This window comes from Mirounga angustirostris, unplaced genomic scaffold, assembly GCF_029215605.1.
Source record: "Mirounga angustirostris isolate CCGP_5_RB_7025 unplaced genomic scaffold, mMirAng1.0.hap1 SCAF_12, whole genome shotgun sequence".
NCBI lineage: Eukaryota > Metazoa > Chordata > Mammalia > Carnivora > Phocidae > Mirounga > Mirounga angustirostris.
Window position 1 is genome coordinate 418,439 of NW_026991720.1, and position 25,746 is coordinate 444,184.

General features: G+C 41.2%; 1 protein-coding gene across 2 annotated transcripts in view; it reads left to right on the forward strand.

Moving 5' to 3' along the window:
- The window catches only part of ESYT2 (extended synaptotagmin 2), an 82,172-nt gene that overhangs the window by 11,327 nt on the left and 45,099 nt on the right, over positions 1-25,746 (forward strand). For both annotated transcript variants that reach the window (XM_045863959.2, XM_045863960.2), the window contains exons 2-4: positions 17,883-17,924; positions 18,804-18,938; positions 22,341-22,417. In XM_045863959.2, the coding sequence (XP_045719915.1) occupies positions 17,883-17,924; positions 18,804-18,938; positions 22,341-22,417 (254 nt within the window). The remainder of the gene's footprint in view (positions 1-17,882; positions 17,925-18,803; positions 18,939-22,340; positions 22,418-25,746) is intronic.

Genomic DNA, 25,746 nt, shown 5'->3' on the forward strand with positions numbered 1-25,746 from the left:
CATTAGTGTGGCGTATTTGTTACAGTTATTGAAAAGTGTTGATTGATTTAGCTGAAGTCCACAGGAGTCTCTTCTTACTTTTTTAATTTTTAATTTTTTTTGAAAGATTTTATTTTATTTTATTTTAATTTATTCATTTGAGACAGAGAGATACAGAGAGAGAGAGAGAGAGAGTAGGAGCAGTGGGGAGAGGGAGAGGGAGAAGCAGGCTCCCCGCCGAGCAGGGAGCCCGATGCGGGGCTCGATCCCAGGACCTGGAGATCATGACCTGAGCCGAAGGCAGACACTTAACGACTGAGCCACCCAGGCGCCCCTGAAAGATTTTATTTTATTAGAGAGAGAGCAAGTGAGAGAGAGAGCACGAGCATGGGGAGGGGTGGAGGGAGAGAGAGAAGCAGACTCCCCACCAAGCAGGAGCCCAATGCAGGACTCGATCCCAGGACCCTGGTATCATGACCTGAGCCGAAGGCAGACGCTTAACTGACTGAGCCACCCAGCCTCCCCTTTATTTTTTTAAAAAAGATTTATTTATTTTGAGAGAGAGCGTGTGCACATGAGTGGGAAGGAGGAGAGAGAGGGGCAAGCAGACTCCCCACTGAGTGCAGAGCCAGACGCCAGGCTCAATCCCAGGACCCTGAGATCACAATCCCAGCTGAAACCAAGAGTCGGATGCTCAACCTGCTGAGCCACCAAGGCACCCCAAGAGTCTCTCTCTCTTTTCTAGAATAGTATCACTGCCCTAAAAATCCCCCTATTCTCTCCCTCTCTCAAACCCCTGGGTGGTTACTGATTTTTTTACTGCCCACAGTTTTGCCTTCAGAATGTCAGGTACTTGGAATTATGTAGTATGTGGCCTTTTCAGATTGGTTTCTTTAACTGTAGCAATATGCATCTAAGGTTCCTCATTTTTCCTGGCTTGATAGTTCATACCTTTCTTTGATTTTTATTGCAATAAGATTCAAATAACAAAATTAACTTTTAAAAAATGTGCAATTCATCGTCATTTAGCTCCTTCACAGTATTGTGCAACTATCACTTCTCTCTAGTTCCAAAACATTTTCATCACCCCAGAAGAAACCCTGTGCCTATTAGCAGTCCCTCCCCACTTCACCCTCCCCCTGCCCATGTAGTCACTAATCGGCTTTCTGTCTCTATGATTTTCCTGAATATTTCATGTAAATGGGATCATATTATATGTGACCTTTTGTGTCTGGCTTATTTCACTTTGCATAATATTTTCAAGATTTTACCCTGCAGTATACATCATTTCTTTTTATGATGACTAATATCCCGTTATATGGATATACCACAGTCTGTTTATCCATTCATTTATCATTCCATCCGTTGATGAACATTTTGGTTGTTTCTTTTGACTATTGTGAATAGTGCTGTGAACATTTGTGTACAAATTTTTATTTGAGTACCTGTTTTCAGTTTGGGGGGGTTTTATACCTAGATGTGGAATTGCTGGGTTTAACTTTTTGAGGAACTGCCAAACTGTTCTCCACAATAGTGGGACTCTTTTACATTCTCACCAACAATGTGAAAAAGGTCCAAATCTTCTACATGCCTGCCAACACTTGTTATGTTTTTAATCTTTATTCAACTTTTAACCATCACCAGTGGGCACTAACAAAGCTTTTTTTTTTTTTTTTTAAGTGATCTCTATGCCCAACGTGGGGCTCAATCTGAAGACCCCAAAATCAAGAGTCACTTGCTCTACTGACTGAGCCAGCCAGATACCCTGAACACTTGTTATTTTTTGTCTTTTTGATTATAGCCATCCTGGTGGATGTGAAGTGGTAGCTAATTGTGGGTTTATTTGCATTTACATAATAACTAATATCACCTTCACATGATTATGTGCATTTCTTCCCGTCTCCCCATTTAGTGAGTTTTGGGTTTTGGGGGGGGGTTTGGGTTATTTCGTAGCTTTAAATTGGCTGTGGTGGGAATATTTATATCCCAGACTTGGCAATCTCAAAACTGGTTGTAAATTTGTACCAGCATATCACTGCTCTGAATTATGTTCCCCTCCTCCAGAGAGGGTTCACCCTGTCCTCTATGGCAGAATGAGAACAGATCACCTTAATCTAGTAAGGTTCTGAGTTAGCCCTAGAGCAAGTTGCAGGGAAAAGCTCTATTTAGTCTGGTCTCACCCACTTTAAGGCATAGCCCTCCAAATGTAACTGAAGACATGCAGTGTTAACTAAATCCCTTTTCAGTCAATCTCAGGGTCCAGGTTGTGCTTTCCCAGTTCAAGGAACCTGCCAAAAGCTCTATTTTTCCTATTAGAGGCTAATTCCTTGTCCTGAGTAGCTTAAGAATTTGGCAAATACCTCAAGGATAAAATTGTAAGAGTAAGTTCACTTCCCTCCCCCAAGGATCTTGGACCCTGGAGTCCTGTTGCTAAGCTGACCCCAACTCCCAGTTCTTGTCTCTCTGATCTTGTGAGATTTCCATTAATTCTATGGCTTCTCTGCTTCTTAGCCACTTCCTCAACCTTTTATATCGTACACCTCGGGGAAAACAGCTTCAGAATGTCACTTCACCACTGTACTGCCTCCTCCCCCGCGTGAGTGTGAGCACGTGAGAATGAGCGTGTTTCATCTGGCGTCTCTGATTGTTCTCAGCAGAATTGGTCTGTTGCAAGGTTCTCCTATCCTCATAGCTTGAAGCCAATGTTATTTTTAGGGAAAAACAGACTTGTGAACTCCTAGTATATTGCCCTGTGAAGGGTAGAAGAAAAAGTATTTTCTTTTGTTGACTGTTCGATTTGGTAGGGGGATGGGAAGATAGATTCAGGAGAAAGAGATTAGGTGTCAAGTTTTATTTTATAATTTTATTTCAAAATGTTTCCCTAGGTAAATATCTTACATTTATGTGGGTTTAATGGTAACTTTTTTCCCCCAAGGTTTTATTTAAATTCCAGTTAGTTAACATACAATGTAATATTAGTATCATGTGTAGAATTTAGTGATTCAGCACTTCATATACCACCCAGTGCTCATCACAACCAGTGCCCTCTTTAATCCCCATCACCTGTTTAACCCATGCCCCTACCCACCGCCCCTCTGATAACCATCGGTTCTCTATAGTTAGGAGTCTGTTTCTTGGTTTTCCTCTCTTCACCCCACCCCCTGCCATGTTCATTTGTTTTGTTTCTTAAATTCCACATGAGTGAAATCATACAGTTTTGTCTTTCTCTGATGGACTTAACTTCACTTAGCAGAATGCTCTCTGGGTCCATCCACATCATTGCAAATGGCAAGGTTTCATCCTTTTTTATGGCTGAGTAATATTCCATAGTGTGTGTGTATATATATATATATATATATATATATATACACACACACACACACACCATATATATATATATATATATACACACACACACACACACACACCATATCTTTCTCCATTCATTAATGGATGGACACTTGGACTCTTTCCATAATTTGCCTATTGTTTGTAATGCTGCTATAATCATCAGGGGCATGTATCCCTTTGAATTACTATTTTGTATCCTTTGGGTAAATACCCAGTAGTGCAATTGCTTGATCATAGGGTAGTTCTGTTTTTAACTTTGAGGAACCTCTATACTGTTCTCCAGAGTGGCTGCACAAATTTGTAGTCCCACCAACAGTGTAGGAGGGTTCCCCTTTCTCCACATCCCTGCCAACACCTGTTGTCTCCTGTGTTGTTGATTTCAGTCATTCTGACAGGTGCGAGGTGATAGCTCATTGTAGTTTTGATTTGTGTTTCCCTCGTGATGTGATGTTGAGCATCTTTTCATGTGTCTGTTGGCCATCTGAATGTCTTCTTTGGAGAAACATCTATTCGTGTCTTCTGCCCATTTTTTAACTGGATTATTTGTTTTTTGGGTGTTGAGTTTTATAAGTTCTTTATATATTTTGGATACTACATGGTACTTTAAAAAATTTTTTAAGTAGGCTCCATGCCCAGTGTGGAGCTTGAACTCATGACCCTGAGATCAAGAGTCGCATGCTGTACCGACTGAGCCAGCCAGGCGCCCCAACGTGGTACTTTTTTTTTTTTTTTTTTTTTTAATGAAAATACTGTTACTATTACTGTTAGCACCGGGTGTGAGGCGACTTGTAAATTTTAAGCAGTAGAGCTTGAAGTAAACAGATACAGAAAAATTCCAGTTTGGACTTCACTTATTTTACCTGTGAAATGGTACCTGACAAGTTTGGTAAACTTGGGAAGTACCTGTTAAACATGACCATTTTAATGAATTTATGTTTTTATGAGTCACGAGCACTGTTTCATTTATATTTTATAACTTCAGGAGAAGGACAGGCTGAAGACACTGGGAATGTGAATTAAAAGAAGAGAAAAATGGATTTTAAAACTTTCACAAGGGTCCCATTTGTGTGTAAGGAGGGGCAGGAAATCTGGCTGCCCCACAGAACAGTTTGGGCAGCACTGCCCCTGGGGAGCTTGCCTGGTGTATGCTCTGGATGTGGAGTCAGGGTCAGAGGCCAGTCCTCCGTGGACCCCAGCTCCGTGGCTGCTGGCCAGCATCAACTTAATGGGGCTCAGATCCTTTACCTGCAAATTGGTGAAGTGCAGTGATTGATCTCTCAGGTCCGTGCAAGCTCTTAATAATAAAAACTGAGCCAGGAGCAAGGGATGGGAGTGGAAGAGTAAAGGGTTGAGGCGGTGAAGGGGTGGGGTGAGGGAGTGAGGGACTTCTTCACTAACCATTAGGCCAGGTGCCCTTTAAGGGCAAATAGATCACTAATGTGTCCTTGTTTGTTGACTAATCCACTAACAAGGAGCTCTCAATCAGGCTACTTATTTATCTCTAGGCCTCTGGAGTTACTTATTTGGTTCTGATATTATTTTGGGAAATATCAGAATAAAATAAATGAAGTGTGGTAACAGTGTGTATTTCAGGGAATGGTATATTTGTTTCCCTTTTATTTTTTTAATATCTATGTTTGAGATATAATCCACATACCATACAATTCAGCCACTTAAAATGTACAATTCATAGTTTTTCAGTATAGCACAGCACTGTGGAACCATCACCAATATCTAATTTTAGAATGATTCTGTCCTCTGGTAAACTCCATACCACAGGGCACCCGATGGTTCAGTCAGTTGAGCATCTCCCTTCAGCTCAGATCATGCTCTCAGGATCTTGGGATCGAGCCCCGCATCAGGCTCCCTGCTCAGTGGGGAGTCTGCTTTTCCCTCTCCCTCTGCCCTTCCCACCTGCTTGTTTCTCTCTCTCTCAAATAAATAAATAAAATCTTTAAAAGAAAAAAAAAAAACTCCATGCCCACTAACACTCACTCCCCATACCCTCCACATTTCTCATGCTAGCCCTAGGCAACCACTGATCCATTTTCTGTCTCTATAGACTTACCTGTTCTGGACAGCCCATGTATATAGAAGCAGTATGTGGTTTTTGTGACTTTGACTACCTGTGTGATATAGAGGTAGATAGAAGATAGAAAACGAGAGAGGTGATAGGTGATTGATAAGTGGTAGATACCATATTCACCTCCTGGTTTTGAGGGTGCACTGTAGTTGGGTAAGATATACCCATTGGGGATACTGGGTGAAGTGCACATAGAGCCTTTCGGTGCTTTTTGCAATCCCTATAATTATTTCAAAAGAAAAGAATAGAAATTCTTGAAGGTGATCATGGGACCTAGTTATTGTTTCTGTATTTAGTTACACATATATAGTGAATAAAATAGTGATCTAATTATCTTTTTTGTATGTAGTGATGCACTTATAGTGAATAAGCTAGTGGGTTTTCTAGGGAGAATTGGGAAGGGTCCAAGATTTGATCATGAGATGTAAAAGAAATTTTTTTTAAAGATTTTATTTAAGAGAGAGAGAAGGAGAGAGAGAGAGAGTACAAGCCGGGAGGAGAGAGAGAAGCAGGTTCCCTGCTGAGCAAGGAGCCTAATGCAGGGCTCGATCCCAGGGCCCTGGGATCATGACCTGAGCCGAAGGCAGACGACTGAGCCACCCAGGCGCTCCAAGAGATGTGCAAAAATTTTTGTGACTTTTTCCCCCTGAGATTCCCTGTTATTAAGTCTCTTGTATGGAAAAGAAAGAATGATAGAGTGAGCCATGATATTTCTCCCTGGGATATCAATATAACAACAAAACTGAGGGTTTGGGTTTTTTGGTTTTTGGTTTTAGGTATTTCTGTATTGCATGATCACATGTTGATGACAAACAGGTCAAGTGGGGGATGTATCAGAATCTTGGTTTCAAACATCCAGTAAAAATATTATATTTAGGAAAAAAGTCCTAATGTTTTCAAGTGCCTGATTATCTATTGTTCTTCATTACATACCAATAAAGGAATAAAAAGATTAAACAGGTAGATTGTGGGTTTGTAAATGTCTTTGACTTCATCCTCATAACGCTTCAAATATATACTGTCTGTGAAAGAGAATAAAATTAAGCTCTTAGAAATATGTAAACCTATTTCTTGAAAACGAAAAATTCATAGTAAAATTCCAAACACGAGGTGACTTCTGAGTCTGTGTAGGTGTTTGGTATTCCTGTCGGTTCTGTACTGCAGGGGATTTTAACCCTGACTTCATGGTGTCCTGTGGCATTCGTTGCTGCTGCTGCACCTTCTTCAGCAGGAGCACAAAGCTGAATTGATTCCACTTGCTGTATAGAACATGTGCGATTAAGTCAGTGCCACATTATGTATCTACCTTCTGGCCCATTTCAGTCAAAACATAAGCATATAAATTTGAATAGTAGCATTTGATTTGAATTTAAGGCCAAAAACAACCAGAATGTCTTAAATGTTTTAGTGAACGAGATGAGAAGACATGTTTGCTATTCTTGGACTCATTTTGATTTGCAAGATTGATGTAATTTATGCCAGAACCTCAACTCTAAATCAAGATTTGTCACATAATTTGTATGACTTTTCTTTAGCAGTTGCAGAGAATGTCTAAATGACTTTAGAATTTTGTTAAAATATGCTTAAAGTCTTTGAAAAATATCCATGGCTCTGCATCTGTATGTAAGGCATTAAATAAATCTCTTGACATTAGTATTTTGATGAAAGGATATCTAATTGTTCTCCTGGGTAGAAGTTATGAAGTATCCCTGTCTTGACTCTGCCATTGAATATTAGCCCTGACTTAAATTCTCCCGTCATTCCATGCATGCGCTGAAACTTAAGCCTCCCGCCCCCTTCCAAAATAAATGGATGAACAAATAGTACATCTAACATGGCAGATATACTATGTGAAATTACAGAAGGCCTCATAGTAAAATTTCTTTAAAGTATATATTCTTTTAGTGAATTAGAAATAAGAATTGGTTTTCAAATGATTTAGACAGCTTGGTTAGTTATTAATAAACCTAGCTTTTTAGTTTTTATTTTACTGTTTCCTGATCTATAAAAATAGGTAGTGGTCATTCATATAACAAGAGTAATGAATTATTGAAGAAGAACATGCTTTAAACATCTGTGAGCAGTGTATGTAAGTACTTCCCCTCTGTCATTGCTTGGGCCGGAAGAGTCTCAAGACCATGGAGCTGAGGTTTGGACCACGTTTGTGACTTCCTATTGGGGTTTCAGCCAGCCTGTGGTCAGCAGCCAGTTCTTAACTTCAAACTGTTAGAGTTTGAGACCACAGAAGAAAGCAACAAATTTATCCTGTTAGATCTGTGGTGAGCATATAAAGAAGTGATTTGTGGTCACTACCTTTGGTCTAAGGTAAAACACTGCAGGAATGTTAGTGCTTCTCAGATTCCCTGGTGAAATTTCTTGTTAATGGAAAAAGTACCTAGGAGAGAGTTTTGAAAATGTTTGCCAGTAGGAAAGGGCCTTTAAACAGGTGGATTTTCCAGCATTGTCATTGTATTTTAATGTCTTTGTACTATAGCGTTCTTTTTGGTCTGTCAGATCACACTGTTACACAGTGGTTGAAGTCCACATGAAGCGGACACAGACTCCTGAGAAGTGTACAACTGTGTGGATTTAGAAAAAGGTTAATTGCTTTATTTACTATGTGAATTAGTTGATTGCCTACTTTTTATGTAGACTAAAAATAGGTAAACCCAGTTTTGTTTTTTTTTTAAGGTTTTACTTATTTATTTGACAGAGACCGCGAGAGCAGGAACACAAGCAGGGGGAGTGGGAGAGGGAGAAGAGGCTTCCTGCTGAGCAGGGAGCCCGATATGGGGCTCAGTCCCAGGACCCTGGGATCATGACCCCAGCTGAAGGCAGACGCCTAACGACTGAGCCACCCAGGCACCCCTAAACCCAGTTATTTTGTGCAATTTCTTTTTACCATCCAAATGACTAATTTGACCATACTGTTAACATTTTATTACAGAATTGACAAGTTCTGAGAGAAACATTCCTCTCTCATGTTTTTAACCTTGAATACTTTCTTTGTAGAAGTAGCTTTTAGGAGAAAGCATTCCAGTATCTTAGAAAAAAGTATTAAGATTTCTTGACTCCATTTTTTCCAATTTGCATGCATACTGAGCCTCTGGGGAAGGTGGGAGTAGGGCAAATTGGAATTGGGCATTGTGAGGAAAGTCAGAGGTAGTTTAGAATAACCCCTCTGGGAAATAGGTAAAGTTTAAATATAAAAAGGTTGGAGGGCACAAATTTATGTTGGTACCAATTTTCATCTGAGTCATTTTCTTGCTGATATGTTCAACAGCCAATCGGTCAGAATGCTCAGAGCTCCTCGCTGATACGTTCACCAAGAGGTAACATGTACATTGCAAGATACTGATGACTTACAGTTTAAATTTTTTGAAATCCTTTCATTTGGAAGTTTGTCCAATGTCAGTATTTAATACTTTCCGTAATGCCTTTTTTCTCATCATAATTATATAATATGAAGAAATTGTGATTTTTTTTTTTCCCCCCTCCGGATCCCATGCAGAAGTCCCCAGGTCTCCTCCACGTTATGTCAGCAGGCCATACATACGTTGTTGTCTGTGTCTGTCAGGAGTGGAAAGCACCGGCATGGAGAACTGCAGGTGTCCCCTTGATCCAAGGTCAAGAGAGTGAGAACACTTCTGACACTCTTGCGCTGCTGTCCCACACTTCCACCTTCTTCAGTAGCAGTTCCAGATCCTGGGTTCTCCCAAGTCGTTCTAAACACTGGAACCTTAGACTCCCTTTGGTTGTGAATTAACCAAAATTTTTCTGGGTAATTTTAACTTGCTGCAAGTCTTTTTCCATTTTCATTGATTTTAAAATGAATCAGTATGCAGACAAAACAATATTAAACATTTGAAGATTTTTAGTTAGTATCTCCCCAGCTTGTGAACTGTTTGAATGCAGGCCAGGTCTGTTTAAGTAAACCAGCTGTGTACTTCCAGGCAAAGATACGTGTTGATTGCTTAAAGGTTTCAGTTTGTCTTGTGATAACAATGAATAAAGTGTAGGCATCTCATGTTTCTTAGAACCTATGGTTCTCTTGTCCTATTCTTGCCTTGTTTGTTCTTATTTTTGAGAGGTCAAGTGTTAATTTTAGAAAAGGAAATAAAACTCCTGCTTAGGTCTTTTCAGTTTGTAGACTTAGGTAGAATTCATTGCATGGTGTAGGAAGGTTGGTGTTTTGGGATTGCCAAAGTGTGGGTGACTCTCACTTGTGCAGGGTGAGTGCTGAGGTAGGGCTTGCTTGGGTTTGTGCTGGTTGGAATCTCCCCTGGGTTCCAAAGGCACACTCAGAACAGCTGTACCAGAGGGATTGAATTCTTTTTTCCTTTCCCCCAAAGTAGTGAAGGAATTCTTTCACTGGAACCAGTCATTGCTCCAAGTAAGAATTTGGTGAGTTTTTTGGTGTTGGGTGTATTTTTGTTGTTGGTTTTTATTTGTTTGTTTTTGAGATAGTGCCTAAAGGATGATGCAGAAATGAGCAAAGCTCAAATCTTTCTTGGGATGAGGCAGAATGTGATTAAGTGAACTTGATAACTTAATTGTCCAGTTTCCTGTTTGAAGTTTAATGACATTTGGTTTCCAAAATGATCATTTCATTCATATATATTTTTAATTTTACTTAAAAATATTACATCAGTCATGCTTCAGGTGCCATAGATACGTTTCTTCATATTTTCCCAGAGAGTGATTAGCTTATTCTAGAATTTTTTTAAAAAGATAACATGTTGTTCTCCTTTTGTTCTTATTTTTTATTTATTTGACAGAGGGCGTGAGCAAGCGCACAAGCAAGGGGGGAGAGGCAGGCAGAGGGAGGAGGAGGAGCAGACTCCCCGCTGAGCAGGACCCTGGGATCATGACCTGAGCCAAATGAGCCACCCAGGCGCCTCTCGTTTTTTTTTTTAAATGAAGGAATCCCCAGCTTTTGGACTGCATGTTCCAGTGCTGCTAATGCAAGTGGAACTTAAAAGCACATGCGCACTCGGCGTACTTCTGTGGGGCTGTAGATGCCCAGGCCTCTGCTGGTGTTGCACTGAGCACTGATGCCCACAGAGTGCTGAGTGTTCACGTTGTCTTCAAGGGGAGTGCTGTTAGTCCTTTTATTTAACTTCACTTGTAAGCGTTAGCCCATATTATTTTTAATGTTCAGAAATAGAGAAAATGATTTGTTTAGAAAAGTTTGGCTGTGCTCCAACTTGTAGCAGCCCTCGTACTTCACCAGGCCTAACAGGGCGGGCGGTAGAACCCTCGAGTCTGGGTCTCCTCCCTCTGGACTGTTCCCCTGTCTCTTTGAACAAATTAGCCTTTCTCTGTGAATCTGTTTCATGACCTGTTAGATGGAGCCACTCATTGTTCAAAGTGTTGTGAGGATTAAACAAGATACTGTATGTTCCTGGCACACAATTAATGTTCTATCTTTGTATATTTGGTTTAAATTTTTTTTTAAACAAAACAACTTTGGTAATATCAACATCATATTAGAATCCAAAATATGCCTTTGTTCTTTTTAAAGATAAGATTAAAAAGAAATTTCTTACGTAGTGTCGACTTTTAAATATAATCAAAACGTAAGTAATCATACAATGGTTCTTTCTAGTTTGTAGAGATAATATAAATAATAAATATGAAAACTTGTTTTTTAATTGGACTTATAAAGGAGATTTAAGTGGCTTTTGTGCTTTCTTTTTTTTTTTTTTAAGTTCAAAGATAAGATTTTAAACCAAATCATATGTGTTCATGGACTCTTCTGTGATTTAGGAATGTGTTTTCTATTTTCTCTGTATATTCCAGTTTTTATCTTCGATGTTTTTGCTACTTTAAATTCTGTTTGGTGGAACATAAGCAAATGTTTATGAATATGGATTAGTGAGAAACAGATTTTTTGACTTAGTAAACAGAATTAAAATTTGGTAACAGATTTCTTTCTTCAATTTTGATATCTTTTTCTTTGACACTTTGAAATAATCCCTTATAAATTAAAAACCCCAGAATTATTGAGTGCCTTGGGATTCTGCTACGAGGAGACGGACTGACCTTCAATTCCAGCTGGTTCACTTGTGTTGAGGGTTTATTCGTGCAGGTGGTTTCTCTGCCGCCTTCTTTCTGCTTGTTTCAGAATAGATTGGGGGTACTGCAGAAGTGTTTCCTGGAATGCTAATCTTCCATCATTTCTCTACGGAACACTCCAGCATTGACCTGATGCCTGTAGAATAAAACCAGCAGTCCTTTGCATGGCATAGAAAACATTTCAGGCCGGTCTTGACCTGATTTTTCAGCTTCAGCATTTACCATTCCTCCCATCGCCAAATCCAGCCAGCATAAATTGCATATGCTGTTATTTTTGCTTAGAATAGTCTCTTTGCATAGCAAACCCCAACTAATTTTTCCAAACCCATCCGACACACTGTGTTCTTCCCAAATTTCTTATGGACTCTTCCAGGCAGCATCAGATCCTCCCCTCACAGACCAGTGATCACACCTTTCCACACCGTCCACTCCACCACCTGTGAGCTTCCTAAGGACAGGAGTGTGTCTCTGTGTCCTATCCCTAGCTCTGAGGACAGAGCCAGAAGTAACTACTCAAAAAATGGCTTCTTCAGTCTGTTCTTCAACAAGATCAATCTACACATGTGCAGTAGATTAAGGAATAGCGCAGTGACAGAAATGCAATAACAAAATCAGAATTCACACCGGTCAAACTGTATTTCTGTTCTGGTGCATGATGGTGAGTAGAGAAGCCTTATTATTACATAAATTTAAATTCTGTAGGCCATTTGTGGGACTGGTATGTATTTTGCAGGAAAGAAACAGCTTTATAGGGTTATTCTCTTTAAGTATGACAGGATGAGTAGGAATTTGCTAGCCTACTGGCAGACCTAATTTGGAAAATACCAGTAAACTTAGAGAAAGCAAATAATGTTAGAGAAGGCACATGTTTTCATTTTGGAACAATTTTTGCAGAAGTCATTTTATCATATTTAATCAGTTGCTTAGAAATGGGGTTGCTGGGCCACAGGGTGAATATATATGGAATTTTGTCATTACTACTTAAATATCATAACCCTTTCATGCAAATATTAAGTAAAACCAGCCTTTAGATTGCTCTCTTCTTAGTCTTGGGTGAAATACTGGGTCTGGTAATTGTATTTTATTGTGAATTGCTATCATGCTTGCTGAACTTTGCTCTTAGCTATTTCAGGACTTGTACTATATTTGACCTCTAGAGTCTCGATAAATAGATCACTATTAAACACAAAATTTTCTGCTTCTGACTTGGTACTTCATATAATTTAAGGCATATATCCTGAGTTCTGAGCTTCACTCTTTCGTGGGAGTCTGTCCTACTGAGAACTTGATGGACTCTGTGGATTGACTGTCTCCACAGTACTTTTTCCGTCCCTCAGTAATAGAGTGATCAGCAGAAGGGGCAGACAAATCTGAGTTTTCATCCCCATTCTGTCACTTAGTAGCTATCCTGTAAATTGGGGATATTAATGGTTCCTATTTGTAGATTTGTTGTTAAGAATTAGCTCAGATGGAGGTTCAGAAGGAAGAGCTGCCCAGGGTTGGGGAGTGAAGAAGAGGCAGCAGTAATGGTGACTCTGGGATTTCTGGTTTGCTCGACTGGGTGGATAGTTTGAAATAGTTCAGGTGCAGTGCGGGAGAGACAATTAACACGGGGTCCATTATGTGTGACTTGGGAGATGGAAAGTTTCATGGCCTCATTGAAATAATCCCTTTCTATTTTGAAGGAGGAAGAAATATGATTTACAAAGTTGTGTTGACGTTCGTGCGCATCTGGGCACAGAGGGCGTGGATTGGTGTCCTGGGTTGTGCAAGCTGGTTGTCTACCTTATTAAAATTCGAGGTCTTTTACCCACAAAAAGAAAAAAGAATTAGCTCAGTTAATGTATGTTGATAGCTCACCACAGAACCGGCCACACACAAAGCAGCACGTAACACTGCCATAATACGGCAGGTACCAGTTACTTTTATCACGTCAACCAAGAGTACTTGGGTTTGAAGACTCACTAATCTTCCAGGAACCCAGTTGGAGGGAGATTTGTTATCTGTTCCTCAGCCATCCAGGGATGGGGCCTTCAGCATCTACCTTCCCTCACCTTCTGCTCCTCCAAACCTTTTATATGAAAGGTTTTGAAGGGAGCTCAGCCTTATCGATCACCTCATTATATGATCTTACCCTTCTTGGCTTTGTGGACTCTGTGAAAATCTGATCATTTGTCTCTAAGTAAATTTGTATACACACAACTTTGTGCATATCAGGTTCCAGACAGGACCCTAATCTTTGAGCCTTCCTTAAATTTGAAGTGGGTGGAGGGGGTGCCTGGGTGGCTCAGTCAGTTAAGCGTCTGCCTTCGGCTCAGGTCATGATCCCGGGGTCCTGGGATCGAGCCCCGCGTCGGGCTCCCTGCTCTGCAGGAAGCCTGCTTCTCCCTCTCCCACTCCCCCTGCTTGCGTTCCCTCTCTTGCTGTGTCTCCCTCTGTCAAATAAATAAATAAATAAATCTTAAAAAAAAATTGAAGTGGGTGGAAAATCTAGATTAGTCAAAGCTTTCTCTGTGTGAGGCATTATACTTAGGTTACCTGGTTATGGGCTTTTAGAACTTAGCAAGAATTCAGTTCTTCAAAGAAACTAAGGAATCTTTAAAAAAAAAAAAAAAAAAAAAAACTGTAGACACATTTTACCCCTCAGTAGTAGAAGGAAAACCATTTGCACATAAACTACAGAGAAACAATTTCTCTGAAGTATGTAGGATTAATAGATGACTCTCTACCAGTTAGTGAAAAGGAACTGACCACTTACCCCCTGCTCACTGGAAAAAGATGCAGCCCATCTGGCCCAGGTGTGTCTGGCAAGACCTCAGTCTGTCGTGTCTTCTCTTGGTTACTGAGGAATGTGGGATACCCATCTGTAGAGGTGCTGGTACCAGCTCCCCAAGAGCCTACCGTGTTCTCAGTAGGGTGGGCATCCTGATGTCTGCCTTGAGTGATGATTTGCGGCATCACAGACTAAAATCACAACAGGTAAAGTCCTTGTTTTCGCAGATGGTGTTTTGGTTGTTTACGGGGCATAACGTATAAATGAACATATCCTGTCACTTCATAGTATTTGGGAGCAAAGAAGAAAATCTGAAAACAGGTTAAACTCATCTTTCTATAATTTTATTAAAGGACACTTGACATAGGGAATATTTCTTTTTGAAGCAGAGCAGCAGTTTAAGATTTCTAGAATTGAAGCCATGGACCACCTGTGTGGGCCCCTCTCACTGACATCCTAACATCATGCATTCTTGCTGTCATCTGTAAGCCCACATGGTCCTAAGGATTATCTTGATGTGGATAGTTGTTACTTTTATTCAGTGTGGAATGATACAGAATTTTAATCTAAGTCCAATACCGTATTGAGGTTTTACACTTCACATAACATTTTACATTAAAGTACAGCCCGAAGAATTTATAGTAATTTCAGTAATATTCTAAATAGTCAGAAATACAGATGTCTCTGAAAAAGCAAACTCCACACAAAGACTCAGGAGTAATGTTTTAGATTGAGTGTTGAGCATTCTGTCAGCTCTGAGTAGCATCTCTTCAGAGACCGTTCATTCCTTTGTACAAGTATGTAGTGCACGGGGTGAGAGGGAGGTGTTGGGTACACGGAGCAGCTAAGGAGCCTTAACAGAGTGATAGGTGACAAATGCAGATTTCTGGAGAGAACCTGAGTGTGACTGCTGTGGGGCTGAGGAGTGATTGTGAATGGTGGCATGTTTGGGAAGCTGTCTAGAACGGAGGTGAGCTGATTGTAAGGAGGAGCTGGCAGAGAGGGGAAGTTAAGAAAAAGGTAACCAGGGCGCCTGGGTGGCTCAGTTGGTTGGGCGACTGCCTTCGGCTCAGGTCATGATCCTGGAGTCCCGGGATCGAGTCCCACATCGGGCTCCCTGCTCAGCGGGGAGTCTGCTTCTCCCTCTGACCCTCCCCCCTCTCATGTGCTCTCTCTCTCATTCTCTCTCTCTCAAATAAATAAATAAAAAAAAATCTTTAAAAAAAAAAAAAAGAAAAAGGTAACCAGTAAATAGAGAAGAATATATTTCTGCGCAAAGGAGCCATTATTGTTTGGTTGAATTCCACAGGACTGTGATAAAGACAAGATTTGGGGGTGGTGAGTCAGAGAAAATATGATTTGAGGCAGGTCTTTGATCTCCCATTTGATAAACATGTAGGACTGTATGGTGTTGAGTGAGGTAACTGAAATGCAGCTTCTAGAGCTGGACTTGGTGTGGCTGGGAAGCCGAGCAAGGCCTCCCAGGTAAGCAGGTGTGGGCAGGCTTAGCATCACCAGAAAGGCAGGCCTGCAGAGAGAGCTGTCGGTTCTCTTGTTTGCTCTGAAATTCCAGAAGAAGCGCATCTGCAGTGAAGGAGTGCTGGCCATCCCCAAATAGGTGCTCTGCTTGTGCTTTTCGTCCTTTCTGTGGCCACTGTGGCTAGTTGGATTCCGAGGGGCAGAAGGGAAGACAATCCCACGATAAATTGCCTCCTGGGGCCACAGCTGAACACCTGCTTTTTAAGGCCTGGTACCTGGAGGGGCAGCCCCCGACGCATTCCTGATCTGACACAGAGTACTGGCTCCTGTAATGTGAAGAAATAGCAGGACACAACCCGCAAAGGAGTTGCACCTGCTTCATTTTGCACCCTAGTCCAGCCAGTCCGGCAAGCCCCCAAATGTCTTGGGTTTTTGGCGGAAAGTGCAGTTCCACTCGGGTCAAATAGGCCTCTCCACAGCGACATGTCCTCTGGATTTAAGTAATCTTTGCCAGTAGTTCTCTTCCCCAAATCTTTGCCTTATTTAGCATTATCCTTCCCAACTCTTAAGCCTTTTCCTTAATTCTGGAAGGTTGCCGTCCCTTTGCTTTTGTCCCAGAATGGATTCAAGCTGACTAACTTAGAAGACATTATTTCAGTTCCCTCTGGGCCCCCCTTGTGGCTCAGGCATGTTGAACCTGGGGTGTGAAGGAGCAGGCGGCTCCGGCACGTGGACACAGAGGAGCAGGAGGAAACGGCTGTGGCCTCTCGTGGAGCAGTGTGGCTGTGAGAGGGTGCAGTGACTGCAGCTCCTCCCAGGGCCAAGCTTGAGAGAACCGTCTTCTCGGGAGCCCCCCACCCCGCCACCATGATAGTCCCTGGCCAGCTCCTCTCAGCCTCAGTGTGGGGTAGGCTGCTGTGCCGTGTCATGTAGGAACGTGAGTGTGGCGGTTCCAGGAATCACATTTCCCTGACCACCTCTCAGTCACCCTCACAAAACGGCCTGTGACCCATCGTACATCTAAACCAAGAATACGCTTTTCGGAGCATTAGTATGGCCTGCATGCTGTTCTTTCTTTGAGGGAGTACATAGCATTTCTCAGAGGAGAACTCCCTACCCAAAACAGCTCTAGCCTTCCTCTGCAAGGGGTTTTTATCTTAACAGCAAAGAACATACGTTTCCACCTTTTCTCTAAATAGGTTTGTTTCTGTCTCTGCAAACACTCATATTCTCCAGTATACAGGCCCTACTCATGGAGGACTATAATTACAATATTCATTTGGGAGATGGTGTGAGAGAAGCCAGATATGGAAAAGCATCTGCCGGCTGGTTTGGGCCAAAAGAGGAAAGTCAGAGGGAAAGGTGGGTTCTTGAAGGCTCTGAGTCTAGATGTCTGGAGTACCGATGGCAGTGCTGGCCATGGAGTGGAGAAGCATGGCTCTTAAAAAGGAAGAACTCACAGTGGAATACTCTTCCCGATATTCCAGATGCCAGGGAGCTTTCCTCTGGACCTGAGAGATACAAAGAAGGGACTGTGGCGTTGGTTGTCACTAGACTTTTCTGCCTCAAAGTGTTGTCGGGACGTAAAGAGCCAGAGCACAACACATTTCGGTTTCTCCTCAGAAGCCGTTGTGCAAAGTTTCAGAGCCCGGCATTGTCAAGAAGCGTTAGGGAAACAATGGGTGTACGATAAGATTAAACAGCCTGCTGTGGTGAGTGCTGTGAATTGTTCAAGACTGTTGAATCACAGACCTGTACCTCTGAAACAAATAATACATCATATGTTAAGAAAAAAAAAAAAAGAAGATAGCAGGAGAGGAAGAATGAAGGGGGGAAATCGGAGGGGGAGACGGACCACGAGAGATGATGGACTCTGAAAAACAAACAGGGTTCTAGAGGGGAGGGGGGTGGGGGGATGGGTTAGCCTGGTGATGGGTATTAAAGAGGGCACGTATTGAATGGAGTACTGGGTGTTATGCGCAAACAGTGAATCATGGAACACCACATCAAAAACTAATGATGTAATGTATGGTAATTAACATAACAATAAAAATTTTAAAAAAAGATTAAACAGCCTGCGCGACATTTTCACGTACAGTTGCTGGGAGTCCATAAGTCATGTCTGTGTTTTTCTCTTAGGTTCATTTTCCAGACACTGAAAGAGCAGAATGGCTAAATAAGGTAAGAGTAGAATATACTAAATACCAGAGTATCAGCGGGAGTTAGAGGATGAGGTGCCATCTTTCCATTTTTGGGAAGTTGGATGTTGACAGTATGTGAACTCCTTTGGGTGTAGTGGACTGGCTCCTCCTCCCAAAAAAACTGAGTCATAACTGATAAACGGTACTTTCCTAAGTAGTGAAAACTGTCTTTAACATGAAAAAATTGATACGGTCATAGTTGTGTATTTGGCCTTGTGTCTACTTCCCTGATTGGCTAGTGCTCAAGTCTATTTTATAATAATTACAAGCAGAATTTTTGAAAATATTATGAAAAGGGAAGTAATTCCCAAGAAACCTAGTAATAGATTAATAATTTTTAAAGGTTATTTAAGATCATATATTTTGAAGTAGATGTTTGTCCCCACATTTTGTATATCCTTAGAGCTATAAAGTAAAAACTAATGTAGATTAATGATTGCCTGACAGCACCAGAAGTTAGTCCATCAGTAAAGAAAACTCATTAATGTTTATTAAGATCTATACAGTTTTAGGTTTTTAGAAATGAGCTGAAACCACAGGGTTTTCTGATTTTTCTTTTTCCCCCTAAGCAACTTTAAATGAGCTGATACGCTTAAATGGAATGCTTAACCAGAATAACTAATTTCTGGAACATATTAGTTAATCTGTAGTTTATTGTTGTAGTACATTTTTGAAATTCAGATCATGTTGATTTTGCATAATGAAAAGGAGACCCCCCCCTCCTTTTAATTTTCAAAAATTCTGCTAAACTATAGAGGTGTAATTTTTCATGATGATGTAAGTACATCATTACGTGTTAGTACATAATACATTATGTATTACAGCATTTTGTTTGACATGAGTTCTTTCTTCTTTACAGACTGTAAAACATATGTGGCCTTTTATTTGCCAGTTTATAGAGAAGTTGTTTCGAGAAACTATAGAGCCAGCTGTGCGGGGAGCAAACACCCACCTTAGCACTTTCAGTTTCACAAAAGTTGACGTGGGTCAGCAGGTCAGTTTCTTAAGTATCCTTACTTGTGCACATGGTAGAATTGGTGTGAACACTTTAAAAAATATATAAAACTACTTCAAATTACTTTATAGAGAAAAAATTGCTCCTGGGGAGGGTCTAGCAGGCTGTCTCTGCAGCTCGTTCCAGTTCTGCCTCATGTGGGATGCCCTCCCTTTGTCTGTCAGGAGGTCCTCACGTTGCACTCATTCTTCCCCTGTGGTCTTTGGCCTGTTCAGTTTCCTTGGGTGGTTTCTCTCAGTTCCCATCATGTCTTTCTACCCCACATCCTTCTATCAGAATTACCTTTGTACAGGGGCGCCTGGGTGTCTCAGTTGTTAAGCGTCTGCCTTCGGCTCTGGGTGGCTCAGTCGTTAAGCGTCTGCCTTCGGCTCAGGTCATGATCCCGGGGTCCTGGGATCGAGCCCCGCATCGGGCTCCCTGCTCCGTGGGAAGCCTGCTTTTCCCTCTCCCACTCCCCCTGCTTGTGTTCCCTCTCTCGCTGTGTCTCTCTCTGTCAAATAAATAAAAAATCTTTAAAAAAAAAAAAAATTATCTTTGTACAGTTTTTCACAGTCTGTCTAGTTGGAGTTTGATACATGAATTCATACTAAAAGTTTCATAATTGACAACAAACTTAAAGGTGTTTACCCCTCAAGATGTTTAAAAATGATAATTAAGGACTCCAGTGCCAGACTTGTAGAATCACATTAATTATGTAGATGAAGGGAAAGATAGATTTTGTTATTAGAATCAGATACAAAGAAAAACTGCTAATTCCTAATATTCCTTCTAGTGAAAGCCTCAAGACAACATCTAAATTAGTTATTCATTGGGCGCCTGGGTGGCTCAGTTGGTTAAGCGACTGCCTTCTACTCAGGTCATGGTCCCGGAGTCCTGGGATCGAGTCCCACATCAGGCTCCCTGCTCGGCGGGGGGTCTGCTTCTCCCTCTGACCCTCTCCCCTCTCATGCTGTTTCTCTCTCTCTCTCTCTCTCTCAAATAAAATAAAAAATAAAAAAAATCTTTAAATTAGTTATCCATGGCTAGTTTCTTTTTTTATTTTTTTAAATCAGTGTTTGCAGTGATTAGCAACAGTTCAGGGTAACATTTTTCTTAATTGAGGTATAAGTGACATATAACATTGTATTACTTTCCAAGGTAACATTGTTTTGTCTGCCTGATGAAAATTCAGAATCCAGTAGTAGTTTAGATACACCCACACAGTTGACACACATTTAGTGCAGCTCGGGAGAGCCAGACCACACACTGTCACCATATGCTGCAGTCCCCATGTCTGCTTCAGACCATCAGGGTTTTCATAGTGTGGCCAAGGAGTGTCTGACCTGGTCGCTGTGTTGCGTTTGTCCGCGCTCCCAGGCTTATTCCCATCCTGTACTCCCAGAATGCTCCATCTTACCTGCAGTTACTCAAAATCTGGGGTCTCCACTGCAGGCACATGTGTTGTACTTAGTCGTTCTTCCTCTTGGCTGTGAGGTCTCCAGATAAGTTACAAGCCTGGGGTCTGATCATCCCATTGTTCAAGCACATAGATGCCTGCACAGAATGCCTTTGTAACACTTACCTTTCATGTATATTTTCCCTTCTCTGACCTAAAATGATAACAACAGATAGGAAAACACAAATACAGGGTTGAACGCTATGTGAGTATGAAGCAGATATTGTACACTTTTTTCTGTAAAAAGCCAGGTACTACATATTTTAGGCTTTGACAGCCCATAAAGTCTTTGAGGCATATTCTTCTCCACCCCCCCCATTCCTTTTATAATCGTTTAAAAAATGTAAAAACGTTTCTTAGCCAAAGGCTAAATTTAACCTGCGGGCCATGGTTTGCAGTCCCCTAATGTAAGATGATATGCTTGTGTTTGTGGAAATTTAGAATGCTAATCCCAGCTGGATTTGTTTTAGGGAGAATTATGTTCACTTTATATTACACGCTCTTTAAGTCTGATGCTAGGATTATCCTTGGAGAACAGGAAGCATGTTAAGAGTAGTGCTGACTCAGTAAAGCTTGACATCATCATCATCTGCACCGGTATTTTGCAAGTACAGGCGAACTTGAGCTATCTGAGGAAGGAACAGGCCAGAAGGACATGCAGAGCCCCGAGCAGGGTTCTTTGTACACACCGGACGTGCTGGCTACGTCCCTCTGTCAGCTGGGTTCCGTTGCCTTCAGGTGTTTGTCCTGTGTTGGATAATGCTCAGTCATCTGGAGTGGAGTTGGGCTCACTGTTTCTCCTAACCTCAGATGTCATGTTAAGTGGAGGAAAGGAATATTATGCAGACATTTAAAGTAAAGGTCCTAAGCCACCTATATCCCATTTGCGCTCATCAGCATAGTGATTTGAACCGTGTTCTCTGTGATTCATAGTCTGTGCATGTCTGAGCTGGTATCATCAAGGAAAAGGCCAGGAACCTAGGATAGTAGGAAATGTAGATGCTCAAAGACTTAAAGTTTTGTTTTGTTTTTAAGGTTTTATTTATTTATTTGTAAGAGAGAGCACAAGCAGGGGGAGCGGCAGGCAGAGGGAGAAGCAGGCTCCCTGCTGAGCAAGGATCATGACCTTAGCCGAAGGCAGACGCTTACCGATGAAGCCACCCAGGCACCCTCCCCCCGCCCCCGCAAAGACTTAAAGTTTAATCCTACAGCTAGCTGAGGGGTAAGAGGTTAGGGCACCTAAACTGTCACAGTAAGCTGTAGTACTCCAAAGGTAAGGAATTTCTTCAGCTTGAGTGTTTGATGCTCAAATGTGAGGTTGAGAACCTTCCTAGAAGCAATCTCGAAGTGGTAAAATGGGAGGTTTTAAAATGGTGTTACAGCTGGATCCTTAAAACACGACATTTATTATAATCTGCCATTTTTTTTACAATCATGTTTCTATCTAATGTGTCAGATTGAATTAAGATGAGATTAAAATTATACCTATAGCCAGTATTTTTGATTCACTCAAAAGCCCCGTTTTTGTGAAAATTTTAAGAAGTGAAAAACTAAAAGACATAAAGGAAAAAAAAGAAAGGAGGTTATGTTTCAAACCATGTAAGGACAAAGTTAGAGGGAAAGGGTCAAAGTAAATTGGACGAAACAAAGGGCCATGGGGTTTGACCTTTAAGCACTCACTGCGCACCACAGACGTTCCTCATGTCCTTTGATTTCACAGTAACCTCGTTAGATAGATGCCATTTATTATCCGTACTTCACAGATGAGGAAGTGGAGAATGGAGGCCTACTACCTTGCCCAAAGTGAAACAGCTGGTACACTCTGAAAGCAGAAGTTTAGTTCCTATAGCCTAGTGCTAAGCTTGTTCTAATCTCTATGCCGCATTGTAAGGTTTGGGTTTATTTTTTAAATAAGCATTTTTAAAATAAGCTGCCTCTTGTTTCAGCCCCTCAGGATCAATGGTGTTAAGGTGTACACTGAAAATGTGGACAAAAGGCAAATTATTTTGGACCTTCAGATTAGGTAAGTTTTTATTTGTGTTACATTTATTTCATAGTTAATGGCTTATAAAGTCATTTAGCTGTACCCATCAAGTGGAAGATATAATGAGCACGCTTCTTACCTGTTGTCTGGTGGAATTTGACTAAATTGTTGAAGACCCAAATTTATTTATTTTCTGTGTCTTAATTCCTGATAGCCTAGATAATTGCCAATCATAAGCATGTTAAATTAAAAAAATTAAAGACCCTACAAGAAAACTACAGACCCATATCCATTAGGAACACTGACGGCAAAATCCTCATCAAAATACTAGCAAACTGAATTCAGCAACATATTAAAAGAATTATACACCATGACCAAGTGGGATTTACTCCCAGGATGCAAGGATCCTTCAACATATACAAATGAATCAAGTACCGCATTAACATAACGGAAGGGGAAAAAACCGCATGATCATTTCAGTTGATGTAGAAAAAGCATTTGACAAAATTAATTATTCTTCCATGATAAAAATACTCAACAAACCGGGAAGAGAAGAAAACTATTTCAGCATAATAAAAGGCATATCTGAGGGGCGCCTGGCTGGCTCAGTTGGAGGAGTGTGCCACTCTTGATCTCAGGGTCATGAGTTCAAGCCCCACGTTGGGTGTAGTGATTACTTAAATAAATTAGTTTTTTTAAAAAGGCATATGTGAGAAACCCCCAGCAAACATCATACTCAATGGTGCGAGACTAAGCTTTTCTTCCAAGATTAGGAGCAGGCGTGTCCACTTTGACCACTTCCATTTAACATGACACTGGAAGTCCTAGCAAGAGCCACTAGGTAGAAATAAAGACAAGGCATCCAGGTTAGGAAGGAGGAAGTAAAATTGTCTCTGTTCACATGTGATGTGATCTTATATGTAGAAAACCCTAAGGATTCCACAAAAAAACCTTGTAGAACTAATAAATTCAACAAAGTAGCAGAATATAAAGTCAGCACGCACAAAATCAGTTACGTTCTGTACCTAACAATGCACAGTCCAAAAGTGAAATCAAGAAACAATCTCGTTTAGAATCAGAAAGAATAAAACTCTTAGGAATTAGCCAAGAAGGTGAAAGATGTGTCTGCTGAGAGAAATTACAGAAGATATAAGTAGATGGAGGGCATCCCATGTTCTTTGTTTGGAAGACTTAATATTAAATGGCAACACTAAAAGCAATCCGTAGAATCAGTGCGGTCCGTGTAATCACATGTCCAATGAGCGTTTAATATCTGAAGGTATATAGAACTCCTAAAACTAAACAACAACACACAACCCGATTCAGAAATGGACAAAAGGTCTTGAATAATTTCTCCAGAAAAGATGTACAAATATACAGCAAGCACATGAGAAGATGCTCCCCTCATTGATACTCAGGGAGATGCAAATCAAAACAGGGAGCTACCACCTCATACCCGTTAGGACGGCTGCAATCAAACAACAGAAAGCAGTGAGTGTTGGCGTGGACGTGGAGAACCTGGGCCCCTGTGCACTGTTGGTGGGAATGTAAAACGGTGCAGTTGCTGTTGAAACAAAATAGTTGTTCCTCAAAAAGTTAAACAGAATCACTGTAAGCCCCAGCAGTTCCACTCCTGGGTCCATGCCCCAAAGAACTGAAAATAAGGTTTCAAAGAGATACCTGTACACCTACATTCATAGCAGTTCACAATAGCCGAAATGTGGAAGCGGGCGCCTGGGTGGCTCAGTTGTTGGGCGTCTGCCTTCGGCTCAGGTCACGATCCCAGGGTCCTGGGATCGAGCCCCGCATCGGGCTCCCTGCTCGGCGGGAAGCCTGCTTCTCCCTCTCCCACTTCTCTGCGTGTGTTCCCTCTCTCACTGTGTCTCTCTCTTATCAAATAAATAAATAAAATTAAAAAAAAAAAAGAAATGTGGAAGCAACCCAAGTGTTCATCGACAGATGAATGGGTAAGGAAAATGAGTCTGTACATGCAGTAGAATTTTAGTCACCTTTAAGATAAGTTCTTCTTGCTGAGCACCAGGTGATTAAAATAAAAACTTAAAAAAAAAAAGGTGACTTTGGGAAATAGCTGATTATCTAATACCATTCTAAAGCTAAAAAAAAAAAAAAAGAAATTCTGACACATGCTGCAACATGGATGAGCCCTAAGGATATTATGCTGAGTGAGGTAAGCCTGTCACAAAAAGACAAATACTGTATGATTCCACTTACATGAGGTACTTAGAGAGGTCAGACTTAGAGAGAAAGAAATTGGAATGGTGGGCACCAGGGTCTGGGGGAGGGGAAATGGGAAGTGGTTTCATGGGGACAGAGTTTCAGTTTTATAGGATGGATGAGTCCTGGAGTTGATGGTGGTGATGGTCGCACAACATGGTGAATGTGCTCGATGCCACTGAACTGCACACCTAAAATGATGCAGATGGTCCACTTTACATTCTGTGTATTGTATCACACTAAAAAATAATTGGGAAAGAGGAATTGACAGTCTGCCAGGTACCACACCTGGCAGATAAAGGTGGTTTTGTTTAGTTCTTGTCCTCATTCTTTGTGAACTTACTCTTGGCTTCCTGCCTCCCTGTGAGGCCTAATGACACAGCTGTGTAAGGGGCAACGCTGAAGTGTGTCCACTGACAGACTCGGTTCATAGTTTTGTTTCTTATTTTGATCCTTGACTAAGGATCCTTTTATAATGTTGTCTTTAAGTTTCTGAAGTGTATAAATGTGGTACCAATTACCTTTACTTTAAAAAGGAGCATTGACAGCCTCTAATGATCTGATGGAAAAATCTGCATCTTTAAAATACCAGGAACTACTGTGAACATTGTGTCATCAGTGGGATAAAAGGAAGCCCTGCTGTGTCTTCAGCTCAGCTGCACCCTGGGACTGTCCACTAGGCTGATAATGAGCTTCATGAGGATGGAAACCGTATTCTCTTATTCCAGCACCAAGGGAGGATTTCTTACACATTTATTAAACATTTGAATGAATCACAATGGATGCCATTGTGAAGACACGGTCTGGCTTTCATGATTTTAACAGTCATAACAACATATGCAGATTATGCTGCTCAGATATTTATGTCTCTAAAAAAAAATCTGCATTCCACTTTTTTGTGTGTTCTTGACTGGGACTTTAATTAGGTTATTGGCAGTAGAGATGGGGAAGGAGTAATTGGCAGATATTAGGAAATAAAATGGTCAGGTCTTAGGGTGAAGAGGAGGAAAGTTTTGAGGTGGTTTTTTAACAGGTGGTTTTACCAGCTAGATCCAGGGTCCTGCTCAGTAAGAAGAATCCGTAGGTGCTGGCTTTAACACCAGGACATAAATACCGGAAGAGTTCATCCCAGA